This window comes from Andrena cerasifolii, chromosome 6, assembly GCF_050908995.1.
Source record: "Andrena cerasifolii isolate SP2316 chromosome 6, iyAndCera1_principal, whole genome shotgun sequence".
NCBI lineage: Eukaryota > Metazoa > Arthropoda > Insecta > Hymenoptera > Andrenidae > Andrena > Andrena cerasifolii.
This window is the reverse complement of record NC_135123.1, coordinates 9,227,416-9,245,897: the sequence shown is the minus strand read 5'-3', so window position 1 is coordinate 9,245,897 and position 18,482 is coordinate 9,227,416. Positions and strand designations below refer to the sequence as shown.

General features: G+C 47.1%; 1 protein-coding gene across 1 annotated transcript; it reads left to right on the top strand.

The window, feature by feature from the left end:
* Positions 1-878: 878 nt before the first annotated feature.
* Positions 879-17,939, top strand: Bib (MIP channel family protein big brain). Its single transcript, XM_076814377.1, has 4 exons — positions 879-1,553; positions 2,593-2,719; positions 14,161-14,368; positions 15,127-17,939. The coding sequence occupies exons 1-4, from the start codon at positions 1,244-1,246 to the stop codon at positions 16,267-16,269; spliced, it is 1,788 nt and encodes a 595-aa protein (XP_076670492.1). The 5' UTR covers positions 879-1,243; the 3' UTR covers positions 16,270-17,939.
* Positions 17,940-18,482: the final 543 nt, after the last annotated feature.

Genomic DNA, 18,482 nt, shown 5'->3' with positions numbered 1-18,482 from the left:
AGTGAATGAAGTTTCCCGATTTGAAATATATTTTTTTAAAGTACTCATCATAACTAAGAAATCCTGAAAATTATATAAGAATTAAGAATTTAAGAATTTTTTTTACACAAAAAATACCGTCATATTGAGATTCAACACCACAAAGAACACACACGTGCCAGGTTTTAGCCAATTATTCTGAAATAGGGTAATTGTGGGAGAGATGCTGCACTGGGAGACACGCCGCACCTTCGGTATTTCAGGGTTATCGGTAACTAGCTTTACAAAAAAAAATTTTTTTTCATTTATTTATTTATTTTTTTTTGAAAATAGTCACATTCATCTGGATTAGCTAAGCATAATGAGCTGGTACACATTCCGTAACCGCAGAATTTACCGTTCGAAAGTTTTCAGGCGACAGACAAACTAAAAGGATTTTGTCGTTTTTCCAATTAAAAATTAATTAAAATTAGGTCCATTGCAGATATAATCTTCAGGATTTCTTATTTACCAGGAGTACTTTAAAAAAATATATTCCAATTCGAGAAACTCCATTCACTATAAGCGAATGTTTACTTATCAGCTAAGAAACCTCAACCAACTAATCAGTAAACTAGAATAATTTAAACAACCGAATAAAAAATTTGAATTCTCCTTCCATTTAAAATACTCCCCTCATCCCCAGTGAACACCCCAAAAGGGCCACGCGCTTCCCAACTGCATGTATTCCTCGACCAAAAATAGTAGAATAATCCTAAAATATCCACCCTCGGAGCAGCTAGCCGAACCGATACCTGTCTACTCGGTCCCGACCACTGAGTCCTCCCTCGCCCGTCGCTTTTTCAGCCGCGCCGCGTCCCCGGCGCGGTCGAGAAACCCGAGTGCACGGCACAGATGCACCGACGGTGGCCGAAGGGTGGGGGCGTTGTGCGGTGGTGGAGGCGCTCTCGGGGCCCACTTGTTTCGCCCGTGGATCGGCCTGTCACTCGAGAACGCGTTGCCATTCCGGCAACATCGGTCCTCCACGTCCAGCGTGCCGCTTCAATTATTCGCGCTCTCCCTCCTCGCGACGGCCCTCCTACGTCTCGCGAACCGCTCGACCCCTGTCTCATCCGAGAGGATCGCGCGAGCAGTGCGTCAACCAGTTCCAGTGCCCGGGCTGTTCGTACGGTGACGAGCGTGGAAGAATGCTCTGAGCCGCAAAGCCGCTCGGAATCGACTCGCTCCTCCCAAGTATTCTGTAATAAAAGGCACAGGCTTAGAAATGGCTACTGAGAGCCTGTCGCGCGAGGTGGACGCTCACATCGTCACCCTGCTGGCGAGGATCTCCGCGCTGAAGGAGAGCGGCGCGGATCTAGCGGAGAGGAAGCCGCCGATGTCGATCGAGGCGCGCAGCCTGGAGCTCTGGAGAGCGGTGGCCGTCGAGTGTTTCGCCACTTTCCTCTTCAGCTTGGTGGTCTCCGGCGCCGCGGCTTCCTCCGCGGTCTCTGGAAGCGGACTCTCCGTCCTGGCCACCGCCGTCGCCTCCGGCTTCGCGATCGCTGCGATTTCGTTCATCTTTGGCCATATCAGCGGTAAGATATCCAGAAACGATTCTAATATTGTTTAAGAACTCGAGCCTACATTTCGTTTAAGTGGCAATTTTATAGACGTTATTGGGTGATTTAGAATTCTCTGAGAACCGTTCTCCAGGCAAGCCGACAAAGATCTCCGTCGCTCGCGTATACGTTGGCGAGCCCTCATGACTTCTCATCCTCGATTGGCTCGTTAACCGATCACAACGACCGATGGAAATATAACCGGCCACGCGCACTGTCGCGCGTATGAACGTACACATCCCACCCACGGGAAAGCCTCTCGTGGCAGCCTCTAAATCTTTCCTTGTCGCCTGTGAGAAACGTGGTCCCGTTTTTATTCTTCTCTCTTGGCGAACGGAGGGCTCGATAAGTGAGCGGATTGCCGCGGTCCTGAAATCAGGCGAATATTGCTTAAAGGAGCACTAATACCAAAGACACAGGGGTGGATTTGTGTATAGACTAACTAGGCTACAGACTAGGGCAGTAAATTTTGGGGACGCGAAAGAAATTGGAAAAGCTAAACACACATGTTTGAGACACCTTTAAAAAAAATTCACTTCTTTTTCATATAGGGAATTAGCAACAATTCGTGTGTGAGTTGTATTGAATTAATGTCAAACTTGCCTCGACTCTTTTGAATTAAAATATTTGATGATACTTCGCGGAAGACACTTGTTAGCCGAGACGCGCCAAAGCTGCAGATCCTCAAATGAAAACACACTTGTATCATCCATCGCAGTTCGACTAACTGTATAAAATATTATAATTCTCCAAATGGATCTTTCTCTGTGCTCTACGTACCACAGTACTGGCCAAAGGGAAGTTTCGGAACTCATATTTTCTAATCTTAACGCTAATGTGACTGTAACTTTCAAGATACAATGTTACCAGTTTACACTTCCCTCTGACCACCACTGTAGCTATTACCAGCAATTACTATGGAGGGAGAACAATAATATTGTCTTCTGTATAAATGCTTGAAAATCATGCACGACTGGACGCCCAGTAATAAAACGTTGAAACGCTTGTCGCGCAGGTGGCCACGTGAATCCAGCTGTCTCGGTGTCTTTCGCCCTGTGTCGACAGATCTCCCTGCTCCGAGCCGCTCTTTACATCGCGGCCCAGTGTGGAGGTGGCATAGCCGGCGCTGCGATGCTTTACGGGTAAGTAATTAATCGAAAAATTCCACAAACCACCCAGTGGCGCACTCAGGATTTAATTCCGCGGTGGGCGCCGAGTTGAGCGGATAAAAATATCTCCAACGCAAATTCGATAACATTCATTAGGTGATGACAAGAATGTATTTAAAGAATGAAATCTTAGTGTGGCTCCACTGAAACAACCGTTTTACCGTAGAACAATCGAAAGCTTCGCGCCCTCGAAGAGAATTCTTCAATCTTCCAAAGCGATCCATTTACCCCGCTCAAATCTCTTCCGGGGTTGTTGAAAACTCTGCTTCTTGCCCCGTCGAAGCGAACTTGATCTCGTAGAAGTTTTCGGTGGTTGGAGCCGATCCAGTTGGCGTCCCAAGCGTGAAAAGTTAAACGTCGCGCTTAAGTGGCTGCAAGTCCCTCGGGCACACGGAAGACGCTCGGGAAGAAGCGAGATAGGCAGAGCCAAGAGGGCAGCTGCCTACATACCGAGAGGGCCTTGTGGCCGAGCCCCCGGGGCTCCTCCGCGCTATCTGAATCATTCTCGCGGCTCTCCCCGAAGCAACTCGCTACTTAAAACAAACATCTCCCTTGCGCTGTTTGCCGTGAAAGCAGAGAGATGGGGTACAATCTGCGGTTGATAAGCCTCTAGTGACTGATTACGCCGAGGTGGACAAACCTTAGTATCGCGTGGAAGGCAAACGGTGGACACCCGACGCGATTAAATGGTGTGAATTCCTGGGTAGATTACTTGGACGCATTCTGCGCCTAAAAAGAAAAGGTTTCCATTAGTATATACTATTATTATATCATTTCTATTAGTTCAATGCGCATACAATACCTCAGTGTCTTAAAGAAAAAGGATACACGCGGCCTTGCTAGCCTGAAGTGTTCCACATGAACACTTTAGCGTATCTAAAGATTGCCCATAGTCGCTGCGCTTTCTTTATTTTCGCCTCCCGCTCGGCTCCTCGCGATGGACGGTGCCCCGGGAGGGCCGAACGGTTACCCCGTCTCATTTTTCTCTCGCACAGCTCGCGAGATCGGGGCACGTGCACGCGCGGTTCGCAGCCTCCGGCGATCGCTCGCCGCTTCCACGTCCGGCACGTATAGGGCCCGATCATCGCGTATGAATCCATAAATCTCTCCGCGCGGAATTACAGCGGGGCCTTATGGGCTAATGACAGAGACGCGAGCAACGATGAAAATATAATAACGAGGCATCGCTTCGCTCCAGTCTCCTCCCTCGTCGTTGCTGTGAGCTAGTGCGATATCTTGGTAAGGTAGCTCCGCTGGCTGCTGGGACTACAGAGGTTCCCCTCAGAAATCTAGAATGTATAATCCCACGTGCCGTCAACCAGGGTGTTTGTAATTGCTCCACCGAAGGGAATTCATGCATCCAAGTCCTGGCTCTGTGAACAAGAAAGATTTAAAGTAGTGCCTTATCGCGAAGGTGCTAATTTTGAAGGTGAAAATCGGAGGGGAAATCTTTGAGGCAAGGAGAAGAAGAAGCTTCCTTTGTTGAGGAAATTAACAAAAAAAATTGTCACGTTACTTCGAAGCATGTGCAATTAAGGCCTCCAAACAGATTTTCTATTCTATTTACTGTACTCTCATAAAAAATTCTGAAAGTCACGGGGAAATCGTGGCATTACCCTTCAAGAGAAACATCCACAAAGACTACAGAACGATCTATGTAGAGCCGTTCGATCACTGCCTAAATTATTCAACGGGAACGTGACCGGCGAACGACAGACTCTGAAGAGGCCAGCGGAATGATGAGAAGAAAGGTGGGCGAGAGAAGAAAGACGCGAGAGAGGAGGCAGAAAGAGGCACGCGTAATTGGCAGAGGCCGGTGGAGGAGGAGAGGCTTCCACGGAGATGGTGAGCACCTGCCTTCGTTTCTCGTTCCTCGTTCCTGCCGTCCTGCGGCGGGCCACCGCCTCGCAGCTGCCGCAGATGTTTCCCCTGGACCAGAAAGGATCGAGCCGCGGAAAAAAAAGAGGCACGGGCGTGCGGCGAAAGACGAGGATAATGAATACCTATGCGAGCGGCCGAGGTGGGACAAGTTTCACGAGGGCCGATATCGGCTCATTGAAGGAGGACACGTCGTGGATCCAAGGGAGCAGATGTTCCGATCGGGAGGATCATTGTCCTCCCTTTCTCTCCGCTTTCCGCTGGCCACTTGCTCCATTGAAATTAACACTTCCACCGCCGCGTCAACCGCGCCAGCGTCCCACTAAACAAAGCACGGCGATTTTAAATTAAGCTGAGTTCCTTCGAAACACAAATTATGCTGAGGAATTTTCTTACCGTGGTTAATTGCCAGAGTTAACCATTGGATCGCTCAACCTGTGCAGAGGGGCACAGGTTCGCGCAGGTTCAAGCCTCTGGACCCCTGACTAAGTCGCGACGGGGCTGGGGTGGAATAATACCCCCGCCACGTGTACCCCCATGAAGCCTTGTCGATGCTCCCGGGGTATAAAAAATGGGAACGGCCCCTAGAATGGACGGAGATATAGTTTTGAACGTCATTATCCTTCCATTTGGGCTTGGAGTTACGAGCTTCTCCCTGGTGGAAGCCAGAGAAGCTGATGATGGGGGTTGATAGCGGCTGGGGCTTTCAAACAGAATATCTCAGAGATATAAGAGTTTTTCACGGGGTATTCGCTCGGAAAATCGATCTTCTTCTTATGTATGTTCTATTGGCACGAGGCTCTTGAATATTCTGTTGAAAAGATTTTTCAGAAATAACCGTGAAAGAGGGATTTTTGAACATACACGAACACCTCTAACGTAAGAAATACATCACTTTGCCATGTAACGGCGTGAAAGTGTTGGTAAAATATTAGTAAACAAATGTGCAAAACCAGAACTATGTAGGACGTTTATCTTGGAAGGAAAAAATTCATAAAAACTGCCCATCTTTCACACCTCTTCGAGCGAATACCCCCTTAAGTAGAGTTTCTCTTTCTCAGATCTTGATGAGAGTTTTTCTATTGAGTTGATTATTTAAAAGCAAAAAATTGCTGAACAAAAACCTAGGATTCTCTTGCGCCCAAGGTGGCATCTCCCCTTAAGCAGTTCGCTAAACAATCCTGGCTCGCGGATCCTCCCAGTGTCCAGAAGCAGCGAGTATGTAGACAGATCCGTCATCGCCATCGAAGCCACCCCCTGACCGCCATATGACCGCACAAAGAGACGACAAGTGCGCGATATGTACCGAAATAATAATCGAACAATACTCTAGTTAACCGGCCCGGCATCCCTTCCGGGGCCGTCTCTGGGGAGGCTCGCGGAGCCTGGGCCGGGAAAAAGCGCGCGTAGGCGCAACGGAGACAGAGAAGGGGCGCGGAGGGGAGAGCCGAGTATCCTTGCATCTGTCGCAACTGGATCCAGTCCACGGCGTTTGTAAAACACAGTATCCGCGCGCACGAGGGTCGCCCGCTCCCACTGCGACACTTCGATCTAGTCCCCGGGAATATAAATAAAAAGAGGGGAAAAAAGGCGCCGTGAGCCGATAAATCGTGGAACGGGAGCCGGCGCCGGTGTGTATCGGCAACCGCGAGTCTAACTATCCGTGAAGAATTTACTGTCGCCTCTGGTCGGGTACAAGACTTTCCCATTTACCCTCAGCCGGGTTTCAGCGCCGGAGAAGACGGATTATACAGGATCTGTAACAGGAGTCCAATGTAATCTCAAAATTACTGGTAGCCGCGAGGAAATCTGAGTAACTTCAATTGATAAATCTATCCAAGCAGAGTTTATGTATACCGATGGTGAGGCTCACAGGTGGCGCCCACTAAGTAGAGTCCGGAATACAGAGACCACGGAGGATCGGCTTTGGGGGAGTCGGCTAAGGCGGCGGCCAGTAACGCAACGAATCCGAAGATCGCGAGTTCAAGTCCCGTTGGCCAGGTTTCGATTTTCTAATTCTAATACATCTAAAATCTAACTGAATTGAGACATTTCCAAATTTATGATTGATCGCTATTCTCTAATGTTTAATGGTCGTAGAAGTGGTGGAGAGGTGTAGGCCTGCAGTAGTGTTATAGAGTAGAAGTTGTGTTAGAATCCGCTTGAATCAGAGATCCATCCAAGGTTGGGGGTGGTGGTTGTGTTTTCCAGCTCCTCCCCCCTCAGGTTCATTGTTATCATCCAAGGAGTTGAAGAGAACGATGGTGTGTGTGTAGGAGGGGGAGGGAGTTGGTGGTGTTTCCTTCCAGTGGGAGGAGGTTCGCCAGGTGAGCCGTGATTCTTCGACAAAAATTAACATCCAGTCGCGAAAGGGAGCGGCGTTGAGGGAGAGGTACATAATCCTATTTGTCGAGGGAGTGTTGCCACCACGAACCCGAGGAAACAGCTGTGAGGAAGCAGGTGTGTCGTGACGTCAGTCAAGACACACGCAGCGCGCGTGGCGAACCGGATGTCCAGCCTCGGGTTGGCGTTTCCTGCCGCTCTGTATCTCGCTCTAGGATCCTCTTCTGGTACAGTCCAAACTGAGATCTACTTCCAATGCTCAAGGTGTTCCATGAAACCACGGCTTCGCCTTTTCAATTAAGCTCCCGCCACAATTAGCGGAATAAGAAACGGGGAGAAGAAACGTTATCTTCTCAAAGAGAGTATGAGTATTATACAGTCCAGCGGAGAGATTCAGTTGCCCCGTAATATCACAAGATTTCCTTGGAAGATCCTCGATATTGGCTCCTTAATCCGCGCTTTGAATGGCCCCAGCGACGTGGACTTCCTTGAGAGCTCTCCTTCGTAGGTGATCCTCGACTGTCCAAATAACGTCTGAAGATCTGGTACATCCAAATATTGGACACGGAGGATTATTGGGACTCTTAGTTGTTTCATAGCGTGTTCAAGCTTCAATGTCCATGGATTGTTAACGCGCTGGAGGCTCCTGGCACCAGAAGGCGTATCAGAGAGGAGTACCGTAAAGCGTTAACAATGAGTCGAGTTCTCCTAGGTTCCTTCCATCAGCCGTTGGAAACCGTAACGATCATCCGAGGATACGTGTGCTGGCGATTCTAGGATGAAAGGATCCTATTGACCTGTTTGGCAAAGGAGGAGCCTCCCGGCAGCTGGCCAAAGATCGTTGCCGGATCTCCCTGTAGATCCTGTATAAATCGCGGCACGGTGGAAACACGTGCCAGCCACATGTTGCACAAAAGGAATCCTCCGTGGTCCTTTTCGAATCTGTCCGTGGCGCGTAAGTCGCCTTCACAAAGGAGCTTCAGGAGCCCCCCCATAAAATGATTCTCTGTCGGGGCAGGATCGAAGAGGGCACCGAAGGAACGGCAGATGTTCGCTGCCTTCGAGCCGGAGGAACCGCTGCGCCACGGTGCAGGCGAGGATGATGCAGAGCGATCGAAGGATAAATGGGGAAAAAGAGATCCTAGAATTCAAGCCACTCTAGAAACCGGGAAACTTTCTTGGAAGGTTACTTTGCTTCCTTTATTTATTGGTCGATGTTGTGCAAGCTACTTTGCTCTCTCTCCGTTTATTTGTCAGTCTTGCTAATTTGGGATCTCTGAAATAGTTTTGCAAGCTATTAGGAACTTTGCTTTCTTTATCTATTGGTTACTATTGCAAATTTCTGATCTCTGAAATAGTTTTATAAGCTACTAGGAACTTTCCCACATCTTCAGTTTTATAAATCCTCTGTTGAATATCTCGTACTCAGTTAACAGTGGCCATAATGGAATTTGGATCTGTAGGATTCCTATATTTATTTCAAAGACACCGCGGCGAATCTAAGGAAATACTGAATATCCATGCACTCCAGTTAGGAAGTTAATTCCGTGGAAGGCCAACAGCCGGACTGCGCGTGCATCTAATCGCGCAGGCTGCGATCAAGGAACGGGGAAAGATTCTTGAGAACGAACACGTGGTCGCGACCATCTGTTGGCATCCTGCTCCGCTTCGACCCAGCCTAAAACGGGCCCTTTTCGGGTCAGGAGCTTCCTTTCTTCTTTGCTCGGAGCCGACAGGCTTCCTTCTCCGAACAACTCTGACGTACCTACACCGAATAATCCACATTTCAACCTACTTCCACCTTCCAACGATCACCAGCAAAATCGTCGTACATAAAATAGAACTTACACTGCAACCAGAAACCTACAAATCATCCTATAAAAATCAATAAAAACTATCAAATAATCATTTCTATACAAGCCTTTTTCTCAGTGCCACTACAAGTTCCTCCTGTTTACCCAAAACAGTAGAAATGGCACTCGCTTGCGAATCAAGCACGAATCCTCTGCGAAGGACTGAGAAACAGGTTGCAGCGCTCCACGGTCTCCCAAAGTGTCTCCCAAGTGCGCGTTCCATCGTTTACACAAAAATGATCGTTAAACAGGCCGCCGTGGAGCGAGAGGCGTAAATTTTCCCACCGCTCGGCCGACAAATATTTGTCCGCGAGGAATACAACGTCCCCAGTCTCGAGAGGTGCGTGGAAAGACGGCCATATGTTCGTCGCCTTGCCTCGCTGACGATTTATTTTTACTAAACGGGGAGAGGCGCAGCTTGCGCGACTTCGCAGCCCCGGCACGTCCATCCGCCGCTGAAACAACGAATTCCTGCGGGGGGATCGGGCGCGCTCGTTGCCGCGACTCGTGCGAGCTGGACGCTCGCGAAACGCGCGGGCTTTTGTATCGGCCACCCGGTAAAAGGTGGGCTCCTCGCGGGGAGCAGGTAAAGCATTCCAGCTGAAACGCTTCTACCTGACCCACCTGGCTTTCACGCTGCATTTTCGACCGAACAACCACGGTTTCTCTCCATATACAGGGTGTTTCCTAATGCGTGGAAAGTATAGTGACTGGGAAAAGTATACGATACTCTGGCTTATCTTCTCACATTTCTGTCGACGGATGTTCAACTACTTCAACCCTAGCATAACGCCGGTGCCATACGAATTGAAAAAATCGCGCGCGCGCGCCATTTGGGGGCGTTTTCGAGGAGTTTAAAGCGTCACCTTACTATTACCATATGTAACAATTGTCCTTACGGCAGAAACGCATCCGTAGAAATTCTACTGTGATATACTGTCACGTATTGTTGATTACAACTCTTAGTTTCGCCAGGGCCGCTGAAAGTACCAGGTTACCATTTTTTTTTCTCGCAGGTATTTCGGTTTTCCTTTTTGAATATACTTGCTGTCTATTTTTTCGTTTATATAAAAAATCATTGCGCTGGTAATTTCTCGCTTATTTTTACTATGAAGTGTGAAGAAAAATGCGTCGACCAGAATTTTTCTGGGTAAAATAAGAAAATCATGACACTAAGGGTAAATGCTCCAAAGTATTTACGACCTCGTTGTTCACATCCCGGCTACTACGCGCGGTGGAGTGGATCCAGAGTACGGAATTCAAACTTCAGACGTAGCTTATGAACTTGCAGGATGAAATGAAGTTGCAATGTTAATCCCTCGAGGCAAAGTAGGTCCTAGGAAGCTGGTATCCGAGCTTCAGAATGTGGAGCTGCTTGTCGCTCTGAAAGCAGATCAGCAGAGATGTTCCAAAGCCTTCTTGACTCTTCCTAAAAAACGCCACTGCTGAGTTTACCTGTAGCGCGAGGGATAATCCCAGGGCTGGTCGCAACGCGTACTCTGCTCGCGGGTGTACGCACTTCCTCCCCTTTTCTTTGGACGCTCCCCATTCAACACACGGAGGATAGAATTCTGATCCGACCTGCCGCGGTGCGCTGTCCTTTAAAAGCGTCCTTATGCTTTATGGCGGTGGACGGATTTCTATGGGCAGTGACGTCGCGCAGGAAACTGCCACGGCCACTGTAAAAGAAGTATACGAAATTGATCGTGCGCTCTCTCTTGCAGAGGGGCGCGGGGCCTGGGGAAGATGCTCGCGGGCGGATTTTAGGCGAAAATTCCGAGAAGTAGGTATTAGGAACGCTTTGGGGAATTGTTAGATTAGTTTGAACAGGAAGATGCGATGTTTTTTAAATACCAAGGGATAACTTTTATGTAATACCGTAAACTGAGGGACCATTAACAGCTAGTTGCCTAACATGTACATTAAAGATAGAAAGGGAGAAAATTTTTATGCATTTTCACACTTGTAGTGCAATCACAAAAGATGCAATGTTATAATAGGATACTTAAAGCAGATGTAAAAGTGTTAGTCTTTATATTATGTAACAAAATGTTACAAAAACCTGCCAATATTCCCCCAGTTTACGGTGACTAGTAATAGCTTCAACCATCCTAAGATTCCTACATCCATTCTAGATTTTAAAAAGTTCTTACATACTAACTATTTAAAACATCTTAAAGACTAGCCCCAACAGACACAATCGTACACATTATGGCTGGAATTATCGCTGGAATCCCTTCTGAATAATTCATTCATCTTTTCTTCTTCAACCCTTGGACAATGTACAGTATCCTCCACATGGGATGCAGGGTCCACATTGCTCCACAATTTCATTCATGCACGCCTCAGAAAAAGCTTCTACTATAGATAGTACTCTCTTTCGGATTTCAAATTCTTATCTAAAAATTCTTAAAATTCTTAAAATTCTTATCTCAAGATTCTTAAGATTCTTATCTAAAAATTCTTAAAATTCTTATCCCAAATTCTTAAAATTTTTATCTCAAAATTCTTAAATTTCTTAACTAAAAATTCTTAAAGTTCTTAACTAAAAATTCTTATCTAAAAATTCTTAAAATTCTTATCTTAAGATTCTTAAGATTCTTATCTAAAAATTCTTAAATTTCTTATCTCAAATTCTTAAAATTCTTATCTAAAAATTCTTAAAATTCTCATCCAAAAATTCTTAAAATTCTTATCTCTCTTATCTTCTCCAAGAAATAATAGCAGTAACAAGTAACACGTGTAGTTCGATACTTAGAACGGGTCGAGATCGACCCCGTCTCCGCCACCCAAGGGTTAAACCACCCTTATCACCCTCCCCGCAATCGATTACACCCCACGCCCCAGCAATTAACCGTAAACCCGAATTTCCTGGCTTAAATGCGGGGGTCATCTGAGCTTTCCCACAGGGCAAGACTTTATAATGGAATATCACGAGCATCACTGGCTGCCTTCGACTCCACGCGTATGCATCGCATGTGGCGGTTCTCCGCGGTCAGAGGAAGCAGCGCCCGGGCTCCGTGGACAGGGGTTCCTGGACCGAATCCACGTCCCCAGAGGGGTGGTTCACGGTCCAGTGGGGGTGGACGGTATCAATAGCTCGTTAAACGCGACAGAGGCTCTGTGAAAGTGATACACCCCTTCGCCCCTCGACTTGGAAATTTATTTAAACCGTCCTGTATCGGGGCTGCTCCTGGGATGGGGGCCTCCGATCAACCCCCCGTGCGAATATGGGGCACAGGTTGCACGCGGGCCGCTCTCGAGTCAAGTGCAACGCGAGATTAAACGTTCTGGATACTGGGCGAGGGGGATTTCGAAGGACGTGAGAAAATGGCGAAGGGTATCGAGTGGCGGCGATGGGAAAGGATGCGCCTTGAATTTTTGCCGGCCTTCCGCGCAGAGTCTGCCGGGGAATCCAACCCTTTGCACTGCAGCTTGCTGGAGTAAAAATATTTCTGCTGAACCTTTGTTCGTCGCGCGAGGACGAATGCATGGGTAGTAGTGGTGGGAAGAAGTCTGCTTCAAAGACCTAAAAAAAATTATAACACTAACAAACAACCTGTGAAATGCAGCAATGGCAATCTGTATTTCTCAAGGCTTATACACATTGTTTAAAATGTTATATTAATTAATCTTAGCTCGCGGTATGTTTTTTATGTTTAAAAAATCATTTCGTTCCGAAATAGGTTTATTTTTATCGATTGTTGACATTTCTATTCCCGTGGGTGGACAGTGCTGTTGAGTCGGCTCTGTAACGTGTAAAGTTATAAAACAAAAATTCCTTCCGAACACAACTAGTGGGGGCATAATCCCTTTATTAGGATATCTTCTGCAACGTACATCCCCGCCCGCTTACAGTAATCCCAGTCCATGGAGGAAATTACGCTCGGAATTTGCACCCTCATTGTCGCTTGAACCGTGAAGGATCGACGGTGACAAACTTGAGCGTTGTTTGCTAGAGTGAAGGATGAATAAATATCCGCCTATCATCCAGCTTTTTTCCTAGCTTCCACCCCTTGGGCGAGGCTACGCGGCGGGCGCAGTTAATCCCAATTGTGCGGTCGTGATCTGCATTTCTGATTTCATCAATTCGCTCTCTCGTGACGCGATCGTCGAGGCCTCTCGAGAAGAACAGGGGAGGCTTCCGTTTGATTTCGTGAGATCGAACGTCCCCGCATGGAGGATCGAGATCAGCCGCGATTGTCCCCGCAAAATGGATCGTAATCCGCCGTTTCGCCAGATCGTCTTTTGTGCGCAGGTGTATTCGTCCTTGTTAATAGCTTCGAAGGGTGTTCGTTCATTGTAGAATGCAGGGCTGCGAGTTGCATCTATCTTTTAGTTATTAAGTATGATGTTCTAAAGGGGGTTAATCAAATATTAACTCCCCTAAAAGGCTCCAAGGTCTACGCAAAACTCGTCGTAAATTTTGCGGGGCCCTATGCATAGATATTAATTATTATAAAATTTAGAATACATATAAATACCTTTTGCTTGACCTCGCGCAATTCTGGAACCCGACCCTGCTCGATACACAAGAACCAAGAAATAAATCGACGTAGGTAAACCAACCAGTGAATGACTGAATTGTTGAATCTATGGACCTTTGAGATTAATACTTGAATATATTTATATATAACAACAAAACAACTGCTGAAATTGCATTTGAATTTATTTTTCTTGAAATTTCTACAAAAATAATTACTTATTCTTATCGTAATTTAAAAAAAAAGAATTGTACTTATTAATGTTTGCTTAATGCGCATAACTAAAAATATAGGATATTAAAAGTGCAACTAGACTTCATTTATAAACATATAATAATGCTTAAATGTATAATTAACATTCCTTTGCCTAATGGTCATTCACCGATATGCGGTCAATTACTGGTTGGTTTACCCTACTTACACTTGCCATGCTGCAATTTTAACGTTCACCCGAAAATCTACCGCAGCCAATAGCAACGCGAATAGGTCCCGTGTTTGCGACCCCGTGTCATTATACGAACCGAGTGAATTAACGAGGCCTCGCGCGAAGGATACACGAATGCCACGAAGGGGAGACAAGAGGCCCGTGAATGCACCGGCTAATATAAACATTACACCTCTGGGACCGAATCGCCGCGGGGGGCTTTTACGACTGGTGCAATAGGAAAATCATCGTATATTATATTGTGGCGTGCCATATGCGACAACACCGCAGCTTTCGCGGGGAAACTGAGCCACGATCCCCTTAATTTCCTTCGCGAGACTCCATCTCTCACACCACTGCACTCGTTCAGATCGAAAGAACTGAAACTGAAAATTCAAAAACAATTCTTACTTGCTTCTTTCCTTGTTACAGGGTGACGACGCCTTCCAACACGCAGACACTAACCTCCCCGGGTCGCCTTGGAGGAGCCATTGAGAGGCTCCTAGTGGAGTTAGCGCTGTCTGTGCTCATCGTCCTGGCGCACTTTACTTCAGAATCGTCGAAAGTCTCGCCCGTTTCGGTCTCCTCGAAACCAGCCGGCGTGTTGGCCGCAGCATACACGGCGGCCACCTTAGTTTCGGTAAGTGTACTCTTTCTAAACGATTTTATTTCTCGCTGAAGATTAACCCCACCGAGTGGGCAAGGTGATGAAGTATTATTTCGAGGCCTAAACTCTGAATTCTCTTTAATACCTATCTCACAACGCTTGGAGTACAAGAGTACAGTGCTTGGTTACTAAAAAAAAATCATTACCCTTTCTTCGGCTCCCTTCCTCCGTCGTTCTAACCAAAGCGTTTCCCGATCTCTTTCGGAATCAGACCCACGTCCGCGTCTTTAAAGAGCACCTGCAGTCTCCCTAACAGTGGTGGGGGAGCAGGAGGGAGGGGGGCGGCCGGGGGAAAAAGAGAGAACTCGATCTGGATCCCACCTGCTCCGGAACGCGTGTACAATGCAACCGAAAATGAAGAATAAGAATGGAGTACCGTGTATGCGTGTTGAGCATCGAGTTCAATCGTCTGTGGAGTCCTCGTCAGCGCGAGGCCTCGCTTCCGACTTACGGCGAGAGTATTCCCGAATCGCTGTCCGATCTCGAATCCACCCATTTAAATCGAATTATATTATTCGTAGGATACTATCACCAAAATACAAGAATCCGATTCAACGTGCTTTGAGATTTGTTCCGTTAGAATCGAGCACAGCGCTGGTTCGAACCCACCACTACTTTCACCGAGTAATGCCCAATTTCGATCAGAACAAGCTATCCGACAAGGAAACGAATAGGAGAGAGAGTTGTCCTAATTGGGAAGTGGACTAACGACGATCTTAATTATATTCCAGAGCCCGTTCCTGAATCCAGCCCGAGCTCTCGGACCAGCGTTCGTCAGCAACCGGTGGGACAACCATTGGGTATACTGGGTGGGACCGCTGTCAGGAAGCGCGGTGGCTGCCCTTCTCCACGAGTACGTTCTGAACCCGAAACGTTCGAAAGTTTCCCGAGAGATGGACGATGGCGACAACTCCTCCATGCGGTCAGACGAGGACACCTACGATGATCTGGACAAACCGACCGGGCCCAAGTTCACCAGCGCCTATGCCACCTATCGTCCTGTGGCTGGAGCGTCTTCCTCGATCTACAGCGCCCCCCCGACCGCTCTTGAACGCGTCGAGTCCATCTACGGTGGCACCAAGTCGCTCTACTGCAAATCCCCGCCACTCACCCGGGCTAACCTGAACCGGTCCCAGAGTGTTTACGCAAAGTCCACGTCTGGCACGCGGGATGGCCTGATGATCCCTAAACCCGGGCCGCTGGTTCCTGCCCAGAGCCTCTACCCCATTCGAATAGGGCAGGCGGCGTCGCAGAACTCCAGGGAAAGCCAACCGCCGAGCGGACCTAGCGGACCAAACCAGAGCTCTCAGAATCATAACAGCACCAATCAGAACATGCAGAATCAACTGCAGCAGTGCACGCAGAGTATCTATGGGATCCGAGGGATCTCGACTAGCTTGAGTACCAGAGAAAATGGGATCTACGGTGTCTCCACAGGCTCCAGCGTGTATGCTAGAGCTCCAGCACCTCCGCCGAGTAGTCAGAGCTCGCAGCAATCAGGGCCAACTGTTCAACCCTCCGCGCAGAACCATCATCCGCAGCAACAGCAGCAGCAACAACAACAGCAACAGCAGCAACAGCACCCAAATGGCACTCTGTCCACAAACTCGGAGAACGCTACTAATTCCAGGAGACCGGAGAGCATGTACGGACACATATCCAGGCGCAGCGATGATTCTGCTTATGGCAGCTACCAAGGATCGACGAGAGGGAACTACGGCAAGGTCCCTGGCCCTCCTGGCGCAGCTGGGCCAGCCACTGGGCCACCAGGCCCGCCGCAGTATCGTGAACAAGGCAGGCCCAGCCCTGCTGGACCACTGCAACAAAGCCAGCAGACCAATTTCCAAAGGAACTCGCCTAATCCTCAGTACTGACTTTAACGGTCATCGGGCCTTCTTGGGTGATTGTATTCGCGCAGCTGCTGGAGCATCGGCGATAGCGGGAGGACTCACTGATGGCTGGTTGGAGTGGATTTTGTGATCGAATTTGACAATGTGAGCTTGGAACAAGTTCCAAGAGGAACTCGTCTGCTATGGGCAGGGGATAGAGTAGCAGAGGCAAAGGATTGGAGACACGTGCCATTTTGTAGTGTGATGAGGGGACAGAAGATGAGAGGCTCCCTGTTGGAACCTTTTTGGTATTGATAGTGATCGAGTCACAGGGACCCTATGAATAGTAATAACTCTTTTATAAGATTTCCCGTTCGTCGAGAAGAAACGATGCTTTTGTACCAAGAGTGACAATAATTTCAACCTGAAAGAAGGAGAGCATCACACTGCAGATCATTTTCCCATTGATTTACGGCACTCAACGGTATTAGTCGATTTCAGAATCGATCATTATGTGTGACTGCGAGTGGTTAATTCTACCAGCTCGGTTTATTAATCGTCGATCGTCAATTATTATTTATATTTATGGATTACGAGAGGGTGTATTTTAAATTTGAAATGGGTAACGTAGTGATCCTCCAGTGAGTGATCGGCACAACCGCAGCCATTTGGAGCAAAACCGGAAATAAACATAACCTAAACGTTTTTCTATCTCTTTCTATCAGTATTTCTGTCTCTTTCTTTTTTACAATTTCTTTCTCTGTCTACTTCCGCTTTTATCCCAAATCGCGGCAACCAATCAGCGACGATACACGTTGTTCCGATCACTGCCTAGAGGATCAGTAGGGTAACGGTTTCTTGGCCGCCATCTGTGCGGTACGTTTAAAAGCACGGTGGCGCAGGAGAAACCGTTATTCGATCAGAAAATCAATTTCAAAACTAACGGCTTTAATTCTAGCTCTGGGTCACGACTGATAAGCGCAACCTGTTCGCTGGGCTGTACTACATTTTATTAAAAATTAATCTAGCACGAAGTAACTCGTCTTGCCACACGATATTTACTTCTTTCGGTCCCAAAGTGTTTTTATGCCCGTGGCGAATCAAGTCGTGCTGCTCCAGTAAACGGGCTAATCCAACTAACCCATCAATCTAGAATTTAAATAGCCTGATCTGATCAGAGCGGTAATCAGCGCACTGTCTCGATAAGACTGATTTCATGAATATTTTTCATATATCCTAAACGCGTCTCCACTTCCCGCCACTTTCTCGAACGGAGCTAACCTCGAAATCGATCGAGCAGAGTAGAGTAATTTTTATAAAATGCAGACTCACCTAAAATCGGGGGGAGACGTGTAACTATCAGTTTTCCCTTTTTTGTAGTGCTTCCGGAGTGACGAAGCGAGAACTTCTGGAAGCGAATCGAAACCCATGGTGTATATTAGCACGGTGTATGTATGGAAACGGTATTATTGTGAGATATATTATAAGTTCGATGTAGAAGTATTATTACGTAATTTAACGAAACGCGAAAGCAACGAATGTTTATAAACTACTGCTAGAGGATAGAGGAGTGTCGACAGTACTTGGAGCTACAAGTATTTTGTACATACTAAACTTTGTATTTATTATTCTTACTGTGGCTATAAGGTTACGAACATTGTTACGTTCATGTACGTAAGTAGACAAGCTCGACAATAAACTAATCGGTAAAGTGATCCTGGTTTCTTAACCTTCATTCAAACCCATCGCTCGCGTGAACGGAACTGATTGGCGCGAAGACTTTTGTAGTTCAAAAGTTCGCGTCTCCGCCACGAACCATGAAATATAAGAGAACCAAACGAGGGAACGTGATGGGCACGTTTTGTTGGAAATAGAAAAGCTGATTGGACGAGGGCGACATCTGAGGTATATAAATTTTAACAAATTTTTATAAAATGAATAAAAGAATAGGCTAATATTACTCAAAAATCTGAAATAAATGATCAAGACGTTAACTACAAGCTGATATTTCGTCCCTACGACAAATCATCGTTATGTATTCTTACCGCATAATAGCACGCATAATGGCGGGATAATCTCAATTTGAATTTGAATTCCAAAATGCAAAGATTCATAATTTCTTTTCCCGTTTCAATAGTAACATTGCAGCCCTACTACAATTACCTTCTAACATGTCCCTCGAAAACTCTGCTTCTTAAACTACAAGCTGCAAAATACCAGAAAGTGAGGTTATCTTTTGCCCACCACAAATCGAGTAA